Source organism: Ailuropoda melanoleuca, chromosome 7 (assembly GCF_002007445.2).
Source record: "Ailuropoda melanoleuca isolate Jingjing chromosome 7, ASM200744v2, whole genome shotgun sequence".
NCBI lineage: Eukaryota > Metazoa > Chordata > Mammalia > Carnivora > Ursidae > Ailuropoda > Ailuropoda melanoleuca.
Genome location: NC_048224.1, coordinates 72689785 through 72709070, shown reverse-complemented (window position 1 = coordinate 72709070; position 19286 = coordinate 72689785). Strand labels below are relative to the sequence as shown.

Genomic DNA, 19286 nt, shown 5'->3' with positions numbered 1-19286 from the left:
TCTCTCTCTCTCTCTCTCTCTTTCAACCAACTTGGTACTATATTCTTCTTTTGTTTCCTTTAGGTGTAAGTTTAGATTTATTTGAGACTTTCCTTGTTTCTTGAGGTAGGCCTGTATCACCATTAACTTCCCCCTTAGAACTGTTTTTCTGTGTCCCAAAGATTTTGGACTATTGTATTTTCATTTGTCTCCATGTATTTTTTGATTTCCTGTTTGATTTATTCATTGATCCATTGTTTTTTTTAATTAGCATGTTGTTTAGCCTCCAAGTGTTCCCCCCCCAGTTTTTTTCCCCCCTTGTAATTCATTTCTAGTCTCATACATTGTGGTCAGAAAAGATGCTTGATATTAATTTGAAATTTCTTGAATTTATTGAGACTTTTTCTGTGGCTTAACGTGTGATCTATCCTTGAAAATATTCCATAGCCATTGGAAAGAATGCATATTCTCCTGTTCGAAAGGAACGTTCTGTATGTATCTGTTAGGTTCATCTGGTCTAATGTATCATTCAAAGCCAATATTTCCTTGTTGATTTTCTGTCTGGATGATTTGTCCAGTGATGTAAGTATGTTATTAAAGTCTCTTACTGTTATTGTATTATGGTCAATTTCTGCCTTTACATCTTTTACTATTTGGTTTATGTATTTAGGTGCTCCTGTGATGGGTACATAGATACTTAAAATTGTTATAGCATCTTGTTGGATTGATCCTTTTATCATTATTTAATGCCCATCTCTAATGCTACAGTCTTTATTTTTAAACTCTATTTTGTCTGATATAAGTATTACTGCTTTGGCTTTTAGTTCTTGCTTCCATTTGCATGGGATATTTTTTTCCATCCCTTTATTTTGACTGTGTATGCATCTTCATGTCTGAAGAGAATCTCTTATAGAGAGCATATAGATAGGTCTCGTTTTCTTTTTATCCATTCAGTCATCCATGTCTTTTGATTAAAGCATTTAGTCCATTTACATTTAAAGTAGTTATGGATAAGTATGTACTTATTGTCATTTTGTTACTTGTTTTCTGTTTTTTTTTAAAGTTCTTCTCTTTTCCTTTCTTGTTCACTTCCTTTGTATTTTTATGACTCTCTTAAGTATTATACTTGAATCCTTTCTCTTTATTTTTTGTGTAGTTATTATAGGTTTTTAATTTGGGGTTACCGTTGTGTTCATATATAACATTGTAAGTGTATAACAGTCTATATTAAGTTTGTTGTTGCAAAGTTTGAATACATTCTGAAAGCACAAAATTTTTAGTCTCCCCTCCACATTGTATGTATATGCTGTATTTTACATGTTTTTATTTTGTATAGCCCTTGATTAATTTTTATAGATATAATTGATTTTACTACTTTTGTGTTTTAATCTCTATTTTAAAGGTTATTAATAAGTAATTAGTAAGTAATTAGTCTATCTTTAATAATTACTTGCTTTTACCTGTGAAATTTTTCTTTCATAGTTTTCTGACCCTAGTAATGGCCTTTTCTTTCTACTTAAAGAGTTCCCTTCAACATCACTTGCAAGGTTTGTTGAGTGGTGGTGAACTCCTTTAACTTTTGTTTTTCTGGGAAACTCCATCTCTCCTCAATTCTGAATGATAAACTTGCCGGGTAGGGTATTCATTGTTGTAGGTTTTTTCCTTTCAGTACATTGAATATATCATGCCAGTACCTTCCTGCCTGCTAAGTATCTGGTGAAAAATGAGCTGTGAACGTTATGGGGTTTCCCTTGTAGGTAACCGTTTTTTGTTTTTTGTTTTGTTTTTTTTGGTTTTTTTCCTCTTCGTAATTTTAAGATTCTCTATCATTACTTTTTGCTATTTTAATTATTATGTGTATTGGTTTGGACCTTCTTGGGTTTATCTTGTTAGGGTCTCTCTGCTTCCTGGACTTGCATATCTGTTTTCTTCTCCCAGATTAGGGAAGTTTTCAGCTATTTCTTCAAGTAGCTTTTCTGCTTCCTTTTCTCTCTCTTCTCAGATCCCTATAATGGGAATGTTATTACCATTGATGATAATGCAGAGTTCCCTTAACCTCTTCTTATTTTTTATTATTGATCTTCCGTTTTGCTCTTCACGTTGGTTGCTTTCCATTACCCTGCCTTCTAGGTTGCTGATTCATTCTTCTGCATCCTCTTATATGCTGTTGATTCCCTTTTCTGTAGTTTTCTTTTCTTTTCTTTTTTTTTTTTTAGTTACCATTTGAAGTTTTATTTTTCTTCTGCTTAGCTCAATTCACACTGATTGTGAATAGCTCAAATACCACTTAATCCATTTTCAACAGTTTTCCGTACTTCATAGAATCCACTTGGTCATTTGCAGGTGTCCGCGAATGTATTTGGCATGGAGGAAAAGGACCATTACTTGGGAGAGTGAAAATTACTACCTGGATGAGGGGGCATTTCATGCATACGTTTTGAAAGAAAGCTTTGAGGTGTCTTTTCTACATGTAGGAAGTCCTTCTATGAGCTAGTTTTTTCCTAAGACCTTTGTTCTGGAAGGAGAATGGCCTGGGGAGAAACAATATTTGGAAACATGCCGCTGAGTTCCTAGGATCATGTTCTTGAACCATGGGAGTCTAAGTAACAATTGTACCAGCTACGTTAACCATTCTGTTGTAGCTTACCTGGAGGGAGGCTGTATGGAACAAGGAAAAGCTTGGTAGGGTCTGAAATAAGGTGAACAGGGAAAGGACGGTTATGAAGACTTGGGGAATGAATAAAGGATTTTTTTAAACTAAAGAGATTATGTGATCAAAGATTATAAGTATGGAGGAAAAAGCCAAGGAGAAATGTGTGGAAGACAAAGAGCTCTATTGTTAAGTGTCAGAAGGGCTGGCAGCTTAGCAAGAACCGAGAGCCACGCAAGAGGAATCCTGAAATCATTCTGTCATCCCCACATCACCTTCAAGCCTAGGCTGTCACTGTGGGGGAAACGGAAACCTTGAAATCGATCACATTGGCTACATAGAAGAATCTCTAGACTTCGAACTTGTAAATGTTCCTATGATGCTCTCCCGCTTTCTTGTCTCTTCATGGTGGAGCTCGTTTATCTGCCTAGATGTAAAATTGTAAATGATTAACAGGTAGAAACGAAAGGTCTAATTCTTCTGGCCGTTTCCCCAAACAGATACTTTCCCTCCGTAGCCGATATTCTGCTGATTTTCGGAAACTTTCCTTTCAAATCTTTAAGATCAGTCCCTTTGGAAAGTGCATTTTTATTCCTTTTATTTCTTTGGCACAAAGAAGTGCTGTGTTGTTGCCTGAGGGGGACGCAGCGTCTCGGCGTGATGATCACACTCTCTGGAACCTGAGGAGCCAGCAGGCAGCCAGGGCGAAGAGAAAGCCACGCAAAGGTGCTTTCCCATTAATACGAGTTTTTGATACTTTTGTTTTAGGTCTGACACACTTGCAGGTGGGTCTGTCCCCGGAATGCTGTACCAATCCTTTTTGGGTATCTGCTCAAATGCCATCATCCATTGTACAAGAAGTGGACCTTCTCAGATCAGCAAACTTCATATAGTCCTTATCACCTACTCCTCGCCCGCACTTGGCCAAAACCCGGAGCCCCCTTTTCTGTAGTTTTCATTTTAGTTATGTATTCTTCTCTTCTGACTGGTTCTTTTTCATATTTTCTATGTCTTTGTTGAAATTCTCACTTATTCATCTGCTCTTCTCTCAAGTGAGGAGTATCTTTATGACTTTTACTTTGAACTCTTGCAGGCATGTTGCTTATCTCCATTTCATTTAGCTCTTTTTCCGTGATGTTTGTATTGTTCTTTCATTGGGGAGATATTCCTCTGTCTCCTCACTTTTTCTAACTCTCTTAGGTAAGTAGGCTACTATTCCTGGTCTAGAATGTAGTTGCCTTATATAGGAGAGATCCTGTCGTGCCCTATAGTGTAATATCCCCTGGTCATCAGAACTAGGCATTCCATCTACTGTGTGGGCTGCATGTGCCCTCCTTTTGTGGCTAAGGTGAGATTGCTGTGGACACACTGGTGGTAGGGGCTGTTCCTCACCTCAGCTAACCCCAGTGATCCACTTTGCTATCTGTGGGGCCACTGGGCAGGATTTGCTTCCTACACTGTTTAGAGGCCCAGCTTTAGCCACCTGGATTTGCTGGTGGGTGGGGCCAGCACTCAGACTAGCTGTCTGCAAGCAGCCTCTGTCACAGCTGCAGGCACACTGAAGGGCAGGGCTTGATTGCCTGCACAGCAAGCTAAGAGGCCCAGCTCTAGAAACTGCAGGCACACTAGTTTGTGTGGTTATTTCCCCTGCCTTCTCAGGGCAGGAATCACTTTGATGTGGTGCTGGTCTGGTCTGGCCATGGCTGCCTGCTGGGAGTGGAGGAACAGGACCTTCAAAGCCCAGTGGGTTGGGTGGCTTGGGTTTGCAGTGGTGTGTTGGTGTGGGGTATATGGTGTTGGGAAGGTAGATAAAGATGATTAGAACCAGCTCCCACAAGTGTTCAGCTCTTTAGGCTGAGGTAGGGCAAGAAAAATGGTGCCCATCAGCACTTTTGTTCCCAGAGAAACTTTCTGCAGATCCCTGCTTTTCAGGCACCCTTTCTAAAATTAGTCAGTAAATCTCCTTCATGTATACCCTAGGTGTTTTTCAAACTGCTGTTTCTGTGCTGTATCTCAGGGCAAACTATTTAGTGTGATGACTTTTTCAGGTCAGAGATTCAGTCTCCTATCACCCTGAGGCTCTTTTGGAGTTAAGACCCACTGACTTTTAAAGCTCCTGGAGTTAAGCCCTGCTGATTTTCAAATCCTGACATTAGGGGACTCATCTTTCCAGTGTGGATCCAGGGCTGGGGGTGCCCAATGTGGGGTCTGGTCCCCTTGATTCTCAGTGATTATGATGTCCCTCCCATTTGTCAACTCTGGCGGTTTGGTTCTTAACCAAGTGTCTGCCCTTTCTATCCTTCTTGATGGGGCCTTCTCTCCATGACTTAGCTGCGGAAGATCTGTTCTGTCAGTCTTCAGGTCATTATCTGAGTTAGTTGCACAGATGTCGTTGTTGCTTTGGTGTGTCTGTGGGATGAAGTGAGCTCAGGATCCTCTGACTCTGCTATCTTCCCAACTTCCTTATTTAAATTTTTTCTTGCAGCTTGGTTGCATTCTAGTATTCTGTCTTCCAGATCACTGCTCTGTTATTCTGTATCTTTTAATCTGTTGTTGATTCTCTCTAGTGTGTTTTTCATTTCAGTCATTTTGTTCTTCAACTCTTGTTTATATTTTCTATCTCTATGTTGAAGTTCTCACTGAGTTTATCTACTCTTCTTCTCTAAGTCTGGTGAACATCTTAATGACCATTACTTTGAATTCTTTATCAGGTAGCTTATCTCTATTTTGTTTAGTTCTTTTTCTGAAGTTTTGTATTGTTCCTTCATTTGGATCATATTCTTCTTTTCATTTTGTTTCTATGAATTAGGCAAAATAGTTACCGTTCTCAATATTAAAGGAGTAGCCTTGGAGCATCCCCTGTGTCGATGGCATGTATCTGGCAGTTTTGGCCAGCTGCCTGGAGCTTTATCAGGTGCAAACCAGTGTTTTGGGCACTTTGCACTGGAGATCCTCTTGTAGGACGGCTAGAGCTTGGGTGGATATAGGCTGAGGCTTTGCATGCAGGGGCATCCTGGTGGGATGGGTGGAGCAGAAGCCAGCATGTCCTGAGGTGGCCCATGCCCAGGCTACCTTGGTGAGATGGCTGGAGCTGTAGTGGGTAAAGGTCAGGGGTGTTAGGGTGTGTGCCACCCAAAGGCAGCTCTGGTGGGATGGTTGAAACTGGAGTGTGTTCTGGCAGGTGACCGCCTTGAGATGATGGCTGGAACTGGTGTGGGCTATGGGTCTGGGGCTTTGTGAAGGTGGCCACGTGGTGAAAGCATTTGGGCTGTGCTTTTGCCCTTGCTGTCTGGTGGAGAGGGAACATAAATAGTGGTGCTCACCAGCACCCATGGCCACAGAGAGAGATGCAGTAGTTTTCCCATTGTTGGGCAGAAGCTCTAGGGGTTGTAAATGAGTTTCCTTCGCTTATAGTCTAGCTACCCTTTAAACTGATGCTTTTTTGTTTTGTTTTGTTGTATCTCAGGTAGGGGAAATCTGAGAATGGTTCCTTTAATGCTATCCCTTCCTCCTGCATTTTGTGGTATTGGGTGTGGGATTTCCATCAGTACCATGTATCTGTCTCTCCTGCTGTTCTTTGTGTGATCCCTCTATTTGGTCAACTCTTGATCTCCTCTTCAATTCTGAATAATAACCTTATTAGGTGGAGTATCATTTTTTATAATAATTTTTTATTATGTTAGTCACCATACAGTACATCCCTAGTTTTTGATGTAAAGTTCCATGATTCATCACTTGCGTATAACACCCAGTGCACCATGCAATACGTGCCCTCCTTAATACCCATCACCGGCCTATCCCAATCCCCTACCCCCCTCCCCTCTAAAGCCCTCAGTTTGTTTCCCAGGAGAAGAAAGGGAAGAAGGAAGGGGGGGTAAACAGAAGGGGGAATGAACCATGAGATACTATGGACTCTGGGAAACAAACTGGAGTATCATTTTTTTAAAGCTTGTTTTTCCTCTTAGCACTTTGAATATCTCTTGCCTGCCACTTCTGGCCTGCAAAGTTTCTGCTGAGAAATAAGCTGATAGTCTTATGGTGGTTCCCTTATATTTAATTTCTTTTTCCTTGCTTTTACAATTTTTTTTTTATGTTTAGTTTTTGACATTTCTATTATAATGTGCCTTGATGTGGATCTCTTTGGACTTACCTTGTTTGGGACACTCTATGCTTCTTGGGCCTGCGTGTCTGTTTTCTTTTTTAGGGTATTTTTCAGCTATATTATCTTCAAATAAGTTTTCTGCTCCTTTTTTTCTTTTCCTCATGTGACCTTTATAGCATTAATATTAATATGCTTGATGTTATCCCAGAGGTATGTTAAACTATTCCTATTTCCAAAAATATCTTTCTTTTTGCTGTTCAGTTTGGGTGATTTCCAGTACCACGTCTTCCAGATTACTAATCCATTCTTCCTTATCATCGAATCTGCTGTTTATTCCCTTAGTATATTTTTCATTTGTTGCTGTAGTCTTCAGATCTGATTAAGTACCTTTGTATATTTTCTCTTTGTCGAAGTTCTATCTTTATCCATTCTTCTAAATTCAGTAAGCATCTTTGTTGACCATTACTTTGAACTCTATCAGGTAGTTTGCTTACCCCTACTTCATTCAGTTCTTTGAATTTTTCTTTTTATTTCATTTGGAACACATTGCTCTGTATCTTCATTTTGCCTAACTCTGCTTCTATGTATTAGGTACTTCAGCTATGTCTGCTGGTCTTGAAGGAGTGGCCTTATGTGGGAGATCCTGGGGCCCCGAAGTGCAATCACCTGGGCACTAGACACAAGTGCTCCAGGGCTATTCACTCTGTGGGCTGCATGCATTCTCCTGTCGCAGTGGTGCTACACTGCTGGGGGTGTACTGCTGTGCAGGAGTGGCCCCCGTCCCAGCTGGCTGTGCGGACCTGCTGAGATGCAGGTTGTACAGGGCTCATAGTGGGGCATGTTCCCTGGCATTAGGAGTCTAGAGGGAGGATTCCAAAATGGCACGTGCCAGTGCTGGCTAGTGTGGCAGAATGAGTGAACAAAAGTGGCTGCTGCCAGTGTCTCTGTCTCCGTGGAGAGCCTCAGCTGTCTCCTGCCTCTCTGGCAGGTACTCCAAAATTTGTAAGTGGGTCTCGTTCACCTGTGGTGTGTGCACTTTTCAATCTGGTATTTGTACCCTGGTTCCTCAGTTGAGTGAGTCTGTACATGAGCCTTTTAAAGAATGGGTTTTCCTTTCCCTGTAGTTCTATAATTTTCTTGGACATACTCCCTTTTGGTTTTCATAGTTATGGGTTTTGGGGACTCTTCTCTCCTGTGTAGGATGTGAAGGTTAGGGTTCCTGATACAGATCTCAAATATCTTGCTTTTCAGGGAAAAGTTAATAACTTTGAGAACTCTCCTGACCATGGAACACTGTTCCAGGAGTGTGTTTTCTTTCGTGAGACTGTATCTCTGCCTCTTCTACCTGTCTCAGTGGCTTTTTCTTTTTGTGAAGGCTCTGTTCATCCAGTTCCTAGGTCCCCTTCTGTGGGAATCACTCTAATGTAATTGTAGGTTTTTGTGTCCATTGGAGGAGGTGAGTTCAGGATCTTCCTGTGCTGCCATCTTGAACCCTCCTCCCTCTCAAGAAAGTTATAACAATTAGTTAATAGTTCTGTCTTTGGGAACATAAAAAAATCCTGGCTCCTACTTCCTGTTACAGGCTATTTCCAGAAAATTACTACTTAAGGTTTAGTTTTTGTATTTAGCGAAGCAAGTTATATTTGTTAGTCTAGGTAAATATGAGTAGGAAGACAGTGACAGATTGTTGTGTGTATCTGTGTCCCTGTTTTTCCTGTGGGGTGGAGATAGGTGAGCCATGGTGACAGAATTAAAACTCCTACTTTTCCTTATAGAGTCTGTTTCACAATTTTAAGGATGACAATCTAATGATAGGTGTTGACAAGTAGAGCACCCACTCTTCTGATTTCTCTCTTTGGTAGATTAGAGAGAGCTGATTGAAGGTCACGGTCTTGACTTAGTGTCCACTTCCAAAGAAAGAGATAACATAGTTCCTGCTTCACAGAGTCCCTGTGCTTGCTGCTCAGCCCCAGTGACTGCCAATCACGCATCGTATATGAATGGTGCCCCTTGGGGTTATCACGGTGGCAGCCCACACGCAAACCTGTAAATGTGTGTCTCTAAACCAGAAATAAAATCCAAGGTCGATATGTATTTTGTCTTTTTTTTTTTTAAGTCTAAAGGAAGTTCTGAATAGAATATCAACCAAGATTACATCACAAAAACTTTAAATGTATTTACAGAGTGAATAAGTTACATAGATCAACTTTGAATATGTTTCTGATGTGCAACTGGTTTACATGCACACAGCTAACACTTGACAGCATTAATTTGAAGGAGAAAACTTAATGGCTCTTTACATATATGTTACAAATAAAATATGACTTTTTTAAGTAACAAAGTGACAACTCATAGTTTATGATTCTACTTCTGGCTATCCAAATGTATATTAAAATATGCATGCGTGACAGGTGAAAAGACTTGGAATTTATAATGTGAATTTCTTTAACTTTTTCCTACAAAATGGCAAAGTTGGTTAAAATTAACACTCATCCTTTTGTAGTATAAATACGCTCCTATAAGCAACCTTCTAGTAAAAAGCAGCCAAGACCCTTACAAAAAGGTCTATCTGGACCATATTTGGTGCTAGGGTCCTAATCACAGACTCCTGCAAAGAGATTCAGGGCTTTCAGAAACAGCAGCCTAGCAACATAAGAAAGGTACTTCATAGCAGCTCCTTTTAGATACAGTAATTGTATTCAAATTACAGTGTATATTAAATTGTCCATTTACACATTAAATCGTCCCTTTTCACATAAACAGGCTGTCAGCTCTTGACCGTCTTACAGTTTTCAGTGGCCAGCTTCATTCTGCCTGCCCCTTCCTCAGCCCACCAAAAAAAGAAAAAAGAAAAAAAAAAGGAAAAATAAAAGAATGTACAAGTTTTAGAATATAAAATATTTTTTTAGTGAAGAAAACATTGCACTTTTGCCAATCTAAAATTGTTTCTAGAAAGGAAGGTATTGTTCAGTGTAGTCGGCTTTGGTATGCAATGGAAGTCACTTTCTTCAGTAGTGAGTTGCATCTCCTCAGTAAAATAACACCTTTGTGCCACACAGCATAACAGATGGAGTCTGTCCCAGAATGTTCTATGCTACCTTGGTTCTTATAGTATTGCTACACGTTGGAAGTTCTGTCATCCTGTTTAGAAAAAGTCCTACAGGTAACAAGAGGGAGAACAGTCTGACCAAGCCTTCTGAAGGCTGAAAAGACACTGAATGACGTCACCCCAGCATGACAGCACCCCCAGCTTGGAACCCATGGGGGATGGGAGGCTCCTGTCAGAGACTAGTGCCAGAAACACTGGAGTCTGGAAGAAAAGCAGTGAGGACTCGGTAACTCTGGGCCCTGCGAATCATGTCCCGGATCTCCATGTTCAGCTCCATCAGCTTGGTGCAGATTTCGGTCAGGCTCTGGTTCGACCCCACCAATGCATAAGTACCCGTTTGTCCCAGAGTTTGATGGCGGAAATAAATATTCAGTAGTGTCTGGACCTCATCATCAGAACTGCTTCCAAAGATGTCATTGGGCCACAGACTTCTGCAGTCAAAAAACAGCATCGGTTAGAGGCACTATTTGTTACAAAGCTGAAAGGTTATGAGCCTCTGTAGTATAAGTGTATTACTTTAAAAAAACCCTAGCTTTGAGGTGTAACTCACATACTACTATACAATTTAACCATCTGAAGCGTACAACACAGTGGCTTTTAGTATATTCGGTTTGCAAACATCACCATAACTGATTATGGAATGTTACTGGTTCTGACGAAACTATCTAAAGCTTCTAACTCTCAGAACAGAATTTGATAATCGTAACACATTTATTTGCTATAGCATTCTGGTTCCAATGAATTTAACTATACTATCAAAATGGAGGGGGGAAGAGGATTCATTCAAATAATAATTTTCAAAGTATACCCCAACATAATTTGAAGGGTTTCAACATTACAGGGATGACAAAAGACCAGAAGTAACACCTATACTTTGTACATATGAGTTCTGAAATCTGATATAGCTGGCGTGGTAATGGTAAAGATCTGAGAAGGATGTGTATAAAATATCTAGATGTCCCGTCTGTAGTGATTCAGTCCCCGATCATGACAAAGTAACTATCAGGCATGCATTTCCTTTCACCGTTTCTAAAGGAACTAGTAGTTACCTGCATTCCCTGATTTGCCGTAAAGCCTTGCCAAGTTCATTGTTCTTCAGGCACTCCAGCATGGACTGGATGGCTGCTTCGGTGGATGTGAAGGTTGGCTCAGACCATGCACCCTCTATGTAGAGAGGGTCAGCTGCAATGGCCGCGGTGGCCTCCTTCAGGTTTTTCTTTAAGTCACTAAGTTCCCTGGACATATTTAGCAGCTGTAAAAGAAATTATTTTTACCATATTTAGTTGCAGGCTAGATTTTGCATCCTCAAGAGAGAAAATTTTCATTTCTCTGGTCTGGTTAAGCATAAGCTTAATATCTTGGTAAACTAAAATTGAACAAATAAAACTACTACCTCGTATGTGTAGGGGGTTATATACATTGCATAACTTCCTGTATTAACCACTGGGATACTCTCCTTAGATGAGAGGTTAACATCTCCTTTAAAATGTTTTCTATTTGAGTAGAAGGACATATCCAGAGTTAAAATCCACAAGACAACAGGCTTGGGTAGAGCTGGGTTCAAATGCCAATTCTGTACCATATTGTGGGACCATAGTCAATAGACTTCTATGTGCTTCAGTTTTCTCATCTGTGAGACTAAAGACATTACCGACCTCACAGGTAACTTTAAAGACGAGATGATGTATATAAAATGGTTAGTACAGTTTGGCACATAAATGCTTAATAAGTGTAATGATGAACATGGATCCTCTTTGAAAAATTACTTTTTCTCATTATTTGTATGCCATGGGAAGACATGAAAGATATAATTTAAGGAAGAGGAAAAATCTCAAGGTAATGTTAGTATTCATGTTACAGAGCTAAGAGGTATTTTACCTTAAAATTACTGGTACCAAAAGATAAATCATAAAAAGAGAACCTGTGTCACTTTTTAGTGCCCCCCAAATATACCATGGAAGTCAACTGTTTTGCAGTTTGATCTCAGGAGCATTTTTAAAAAGTTGATGTGCATTTAAAGCTTTGTTTTCTTTTGTAAGCTAAGTTGGTGAGGTCTGTTTTCTTTGGTAAGTTGATCTACCGAACATCTTCATCTTTCCTCAGTCCCAGCTAGCTCACTGGACCATGTATAGAACCAAAGCCCCCCAGAGTTGTCTTCACATAGGTGACTATTAAAGTGACAGGTGACAACCTCCTACTCCAGTACTAGTTTTAGAATTTACTGAGGGAATCCTTTTAAGTAAGGTATTAGAGGGGCAGCTTGGGAAGGCAGCAGAGAAAGGAGGACCCTGAGCTCACCTCCTCCCATGGACACACTGAGGCTACAACTACATCTAATGCACCTCCCTCTGGAAACAACCTCAGGACCAGCAGAACAATTCTTCCACAGCGAAAGATAGAAGAAAAGCCACACCGATAAGGGTAGGAGGGGCAGAGAACCAAACTGCGGGTGTGACAATCCATGAGGAGGAGGGATATCAGGGGTTGGGAGGTCTTTCCTGAGGAGTGAGAAGATCAAGCCCCACATCAGGCACCCCTTGTCTTGGGGATCTGCTTGGGGAAGATGAGCCCCTAGAACATCTGGCTTTGAAAATCAGTGAGGCTCCAGAAGAGTGGAGACTCTGATTTTGTATCAGTCACTCCAAGACTCATTAGAGGCAGTAGTGTGAAAAGCACCTGGGTTATATATGAAGAAAAATATACTATTAATTAGTATATTATTACATTTAAGGTCATTCATGGCATTTTTTCCCCCACTGAAGCCATTTTTTTTTTCAATAAAGCCACTTTACTCCTTTAAAAAAATAAAAATTAGGTTATTTCTTTTTCAGATATAAATATTTTTTTATTGGTTATGAAAAGAAACATTTTAATTGGGCTGGGGAAAGAAAAACTATTTGCAAATATGTAATAAAAGATTTTTAAAACGAACGTGGAAAAAAAGATTTATGGACTAATTTTAGGGCATGTGTCAGATAGGCAGGAATTTTCTCTGGGAATAGAAGTGTTGGCAGCCAACATTTTTCTTCTCCTTAAGTCTGGCGGGCCTGATGCTGGTGGTAGCCAGTTCTGACATCTCCATCTAATTTCCTAGCACTGCTTGCCCCACCCTGGCAGATATCCCTCCTGCCACATGGGGCAGGTGACTCAGCCAGCCTAGCTGGGCTCAGCCCTGCTCACCAACATGACTCACCAGCAGTCATGGCCCAGTCACAGAAGGAAGGCACATACAACCCACATGGGACACTCCTGGAGTTCCTGGATCTGGTGATCAGGGGAATGCACTACAGGGCTCCACAGGACACCTTTTACAAAAGGCCACTACTTTCAAGACATAATACACTGAAACAGAGGTAGACCAAATGAGGGAAGAGGGGAATATGTTCCAAATGAAAGAACAAGATATAACCTCAGAAAAAGTACTAAACAAAACAGTTAAGATCTCAAAGTAATGGTCAAATTCACTAGACCTGAACAGATGAACTCAGAATTTCAACTCACTAGAGTTGATTAGATGAACTTATGAGAATTTCAACAAAGAGAAAATATAAACAAGAACCAGAGTTGGAGAATACAGTAACTGAAATGACAAATACAATGGAGGGAAATAAAAGTAATCGGAGATGCAGAAGGATGGGTCAGTGATCTGGAAGACCCAGTAATGGAGAGCACCCAAGCTGAACAGCAAAAAGAAAACTGAACTTTAAAAAACGAGAATAAGTTAAGGGACCTTTAGACAACATCAGTTTTACTAACATTTATAGGGGTCAGAAGTAGGAGAGAGAGAGAAGGGGACAGATAACTTTATAGACAGAATAGCAGAAAAATTCCCTAACCTGGAGAATGAGACATCCAGGTGCAGAAAGTACAGAGAGCCTCTCACAAGATGAACCCAGGGGAGGTCACGTAATACTTAAAATGTCGAAAATTAAAGAGAGAATCTTAAAAGTAGCAATAGGGAAGCAATTAGTTACATAGGAGGGAAGCCTCATAAGGCTATAAGCTGATTTCTTAGCAGAAACTTTGAATGTATCATGCCACTCCCTTTTATCCTGCAAAGTACTGAAAGGAAAAAAGTCTACAACCAAGAATACCCTACTTAGGAAGCTTATCACTTAGAATTGGGGGAGAGAGAGAGTTTCCCAAACAAAAGAGTTTATCACCAGTAAACCAGACTTACAAGAAATGTTAAAGAGACTTCTTTAAGCAAGGAAAAGTCCATAACTAGAAGAAATTATGAGAGGAAAAATTTCACTGGTAAACAGATACTAAAGATAGTAGATCAATCACTTAAAAAGCTAAAAGAAAGGGGCGCCTGGGTGGCACAGCGGTTAGGCGTCTGCCTTCGGCCCAGGGCGTGATCCCGGCATTATGGGATCGAGCCCCACATCAGGCTCTTGCTATGAGCCTGCTTCTTCCTCTCCCACTCCCCCTGCCTTGTGTTCCCTCTCTCGCTGGCTGTCTCTATCTCTGTCGAATAAATAAATAAAATCTTTAAAAAAAAAAAAAAGCTAAAAGAAAGATGGCTCCATTATATCTACAAGTCTTCAAGACTGAACCAGGAATAGAAAATCCAAACAGACCGATTACTAGTAATGAAATTAAGTAATCCAAAAATTCCCAACAAAAAATCCAGGACCAGATGGCTTCATGGGTGACTTCCACCAAACGTGTAAAAAATAGCTAATACCTATCCTTCTCCAAGTATTCCAAAAATTGAAGAGGAAGGAATGCTTCTAAAACTCATTGTGCAAGGCCATTATTTTCCAGATATCAAAATCAGACAAGCACAGTACAGAAAAAAGATTAAAGGCCAATATTCCTGATTAATATAAATGAAAAAATCATCAACAAAACACTAATAAACAGAGTTCAACAATATATTAAAAGGGTCATTTACCATGACCAAGGGGATTTTTTTCAGGGCTTCAGGGATGGTTCAATATCTACAAATCAATGTGATAAGCCATATTAAAAGATGAAAGATAAAAATTAGGATAATCTCAATAGATTAAAAAAAAAGCATTTGACGAAATTCAGCATCCATTCATTAAACTCAACAAAGTGGGTACAGAGGGAACATACATCCACATAATAGAGGTCACATATGACATACCTATAGCTAATATCATACTCAACAGGGAAAAGCTCAAAGCTTTTCCTCTAAGATCAGGAACAAGCTAAGGATGGCCTCTTGCCACTTTTATTCAACATAGAACTGGAAGTCCTAGCCACGGCATTTGGACCAAAAAAAAAAAGAAAGAAAAGGCTTCCATATTGGTAAGGAAGACACTAAACTGTCACTCTTTGCAGATGACATGATACTATACATAGAAAACTCTAAAGACTACAAAAAACTATTAGAACTAATAAATGAATTCAGTGAAGTTGCAGGATACAAAATATACAGAAATCTGTTACATTTCTGTACACTAATAGGAAACTATCAGAAAGAGAAAGTAAGGAAACAATCCTATTTACAATTCCATCAAAAAGAATAGAATACCTAGGAATAAATGTATAAAAGATCTACACTCTGATAACTGTAGGACATTGATGAAAGAAACTGAAGAGGACACAAACAAATGGAAAGATATACCACATTTCATGAATTGGAAGAATTTAATATTTTAAAAATGTCAATACTATCCAAAGCAATCTATAGCTCAGTGCAATTCCTGTCAAAATACCACTGGCATTTTTCATAGAACTGGAACAAATAATCCCAACATTTGTATAGAACCACAGAAGAGCCCCAGTAGCCAAAGCAATTCTGAGAGAGAAAGACAAAGCTGGAGATACCCCAATCCCAGAGTTCAAACTATACTACAAAGCTAAAATAGTAATAAAAACAGTATGGTACTGGAACAAGATACATAGATGCTTGGAACAGAACAGAGGGCCTACAAATAAACCCATACTTACACAATTAATTATCACAGGCACAAATATACGATGGAGAAGAAAAGAATCTTTTCACAAAATAGTGTTGGAAAAATTAGACCACTTTCTTATGCCATGTACAAAAATAAAGATTTACATGTAAGTCCTGAAACCATAAAACTCCTAAAAGAAAACATAGGCAGTAAAATCTTGGGCACTGGTCTTTTCAATATTTTTTTGGATAGGTCTCTTCAGGCAAGGGCAAACAAAGCAAAAATAAACAAATGGGACTACATGAAACTAAAAAGTTTTTGCACAGCAAAGGAAACCATTAAAAAATGAAAAAGCAACCTATTAAATGAGAGAATATATTTGTAAAAGATGTATCTTATAGTTAATCTCCAAAATATGTAAAGACTCATACGATGTGGTGAAAAAAAATGGGCAGAGGACCTGAATAGACATTTTTCCAAAGAAGATCTATAGATTGCCAACAGTCCAATGAAAAAATGCTCAACATCACTCATCATCAGGGAAAATGCAAATTGAAACCACAATGAGATACCACCTCACGCCAGTCAGAATGGCTAATATCAAAGATAAGAAAGAACAAGTCGGTTTCATTGACCTTTTGTGCTAAATCTTCCATTCATCTTCTGTCCCCTCTCGATACCTAGTCCTTCTGTCCTGGTTGAAACCGTCATCCTTGTCTGAGCTATTTCAACAGCCTAGTGACTAGTACCCTGTCTTCAGCCTACATGTCATCAAATCCATCCTCCACATCCCTGCCATAAAAATCTAACCAAAACATTCCCAGGCAAGGTATCTTCCATCATCTAACCCTTACCTGTCTCTTGTGCCTGATTATTCTGTCACTTCTTTTTGGTTTGCATTTCATATTCTAGCAATACTAAATTGCTTGTACTTGGGGCACCTGGGTGGCTCAGTTGGTTAAGTGTCCAACTCTTGATTTTGGTTCAGGTCATGATCTCAGGGTTCTGGGATGAAGCCCCATGCTCAGGATGGAGTCTGCTTCTCTCCCCGCCTCTCTCTCCCTCTGCTCGTGCTCTCACTCTCTCTCTAAAATAAATAAAATCTTAAAAATCTAAGTTGCTTGTACTTTTTTTTTTTTAAAGATTTTTATTTATTTATTTGAGAGAGAGAGAGAAGCAGACTCCCCACTGAGCAGGGAGCCCAACACAGGGCTTGATCCTGGGATCATGGCCTGAGCTGAAGGCAGACACTTAACCAACTGAGCCACCCAGGCGCCCCTGTAGTTCTCTTTCTTACCACTTTATGCTCATGCTGCAGCTGCTTAATGGAACATTTCTCCTTAGCCCTCACTTCATCTAACTCCAACTCGTTCTTTAAGAATCAGCTCAGGTGTTGTGATTTCCTCCAGAAAGCTTTCCTATTTCAACCTCCTCACCTCCAGCTGAATTAGATTCTTGCCCTTTGTGATTCCATAATATCGAGTGTACAACACCGTTATTTCACTTACTATGTTGCAGTAGTATTTCTTCACTTCTAGGAAAATTTTGGCTCACTTGGAAGTAGTATGTTTGTTACTTTACTTTTAAAAATATTAAAGCAACCTAATGCTAAGCAGGACAGGGCAACTGAAGAGAATCAAATGTCATGTAGATATTTCCTTCGTATCTGAATGTAAGGGCAAGTACGAAAAGGTAAACATAAAGAAGAAAAACTGTAACACAGGAACTTTTTCAAATGAGGATGTCCAGAACCAGGGCCAGGATCAGAGTGGGCCAGGTGAGGCCTCTCGGTATAGCATTAGGGAGGCACTCACTCTCAGGGCTGTCCTTAAATTTTGTGCCTAGGCTAGTCACTTGCTTTACCCTAGTCCTGGCACTGCCAAATGAGAATAGAAGGAAAGACAACACATACTTAAGTCTTGTGTTTGAGCAAATCAGTTATGTGGGAATACAATCACTTGGACAGTTATAAATGGGATGGGGGAGGAGAACAAAAGGGATGATTTTCATGGTAGGACTTGGGGTCGGGAGGTGTGTGGCTCACCTCTGGCATGGAGCTGACTTCGTGCACCTGGCCGATGAGCTTACAGTAGGACTGAAAAAGCAGCAGCAGCTGGAAGTGCAGCTTATATAATCTCTGACACAGTTCCAATTGCTAAAGAGAGAGTGTGCATGGGAAGAAACAGTTATTAAAGATCATTTGTGTATCCCAAGTGAAATCTCGGTGGAGAAAAACATTTTTTTTTTTAATCAAGGAAACATAACTAGCTGTTCTTATTCCAGATGAAACAGAACAACAAAATCCAGTCAATAAATATCAGTGAGAACTTCACGATAGAACAGCTTCTGAAAGATGACTAATTAGGAGGAATAGCTATAAAGGGCCTCAGGGAATCACCACATTTTCATTATGTTTGCCAATTAAATATCTACACCTTATAGCTGTCGTCATCTTAATTGCAGTTGTCTTAATTTTTATAAGGTAAAATTGTTTTAAAAAGCAAAAAATATTATTAAAAGTATATTCGAAAGGCAAAGCATTAAGTCATTCTAGGTGTCAAATTTATCAATGCGGCAATTTGGGAGGTTACTCCATGTGACGATTCTGGCTGCCATTTAGAGTGCACTCATCTCAAAGTCTGTGTAAACACAACAGTCGTACGATCCTCTGAGGTGTTGTATCAGTTTTAGTGACAATGCTTCTGCTCAGTGCTTAGTAAATATTTGTTGAATTACAGAGAGAAAAAAGGGGCTACAAGTGCTAACAGAAAGGAGACATTAAGGGAACATTCAAAACTTTCTTATGGAAAGAACATTAAAAAGGAGTCCTACAAAATGGCCCCTGAGCCCTATAGATACCTCTAGAATTTAAAATGTTTTCATTATATGGCTTACATATCCTATGAGGGAAAAATAAATCTTGAGTAATTCCAGCACCAATGATCATACTACTCTTTGAGTTGTATCTGCTTGTAATGGGCTCTGCACGTTGCCTGTTTAAGAATGAGTTAGCTCCTAGGTGGTGGACGGGAATTCTGTGGAAGGAAAGGAGCAGCCTTCAGGAGATAGAATTTCATGGCTCAGCAGTCACCAGGGAAAGTGGGTTAAATACGTGGCGTCAATGAAACTGTGTCACTGTTCACAGTTTTCAAATGCGGTTAAGTAAGGATAAATAGGGCCTTTCTTTTGCTAATGGACTATAAAGAACTCGGCTTAGAATTGAGAGCTTCTGAGGTCCCTTAAAATTTTTCCCCCAAATCAGTTTAGGGAGAGAAATTACAAGAATTTAAATTTAGGCTTTAGGAAGAATATCCTATTAATAATGTTAATAGAATTTTGATCCTAATTGTTAAAAGTTACCAAAGTCCATGCTAAGGCTATGCTCAATGAAGCTTTCTTTCTCTTGTCCTTTCCCTGGCTCCTGGGGGTGGGGGTGGGGGGATAACAATTCCAGATTTAGATTTAGATTGATTTGATCTCTCTATGTTGATACCAAACATAAGCTTAAAGAAGTAGCTACACTCATCATTTAACCCAAACTAGATCTTTGGTTGTTTCAGTAAAGCATTT

The 19286-nt window shown here is 39.7% G+C and overlaps 2 protein-coding genes across 2 annotated transcripts in view; one reads left to right on the top strand and one right to left on the bottom strand.

Annotated features, from left to right (window-relative positions):
* The window catches only part of ZAR1L (zygote arrest 1 like), a 48458-nt gene extending 39646 nt beyond the window's left edge, over positions 1-8812 (top strand). The window contains exon 4 of the mRNA XM_034665046.1: positions 8594-8812. Coding sequence (XP_034520937.1) covers positions 8594-8608 — 15 coding nt within the window. The 3' untranslated portion in view covers positions 8609-8812. The remainder of the gene's footprint in view (positions 1-8593) is intronic.
* Positions 8813-8832: 20 nt separating this feature from the next.
* Positions 8833-19286, bottom strand: part of FRY (FRY microtubule binding protein) — a 258709-nt gene continuing 248255 nt past the window's right edge. The window contains exons 59-61 of the mRNA XM_034663782.1: positions 17761-17871; positions 10890-11092; positions 8833-10271 (exon numbers count right to left, since the gene is read on the bottom strand). Of these exons, the coding sequence (XP_034519673.1) occupies positions 10013-10271; positions 10890-11092; positions 17761-17871 (573 nt within the window). The 3' untranslated portion in view covers positions 8833-10012. The remainder of the gene's footprint in view (positions 10272-10889; positions 11093-17760; positions 17872-19286) is intronic.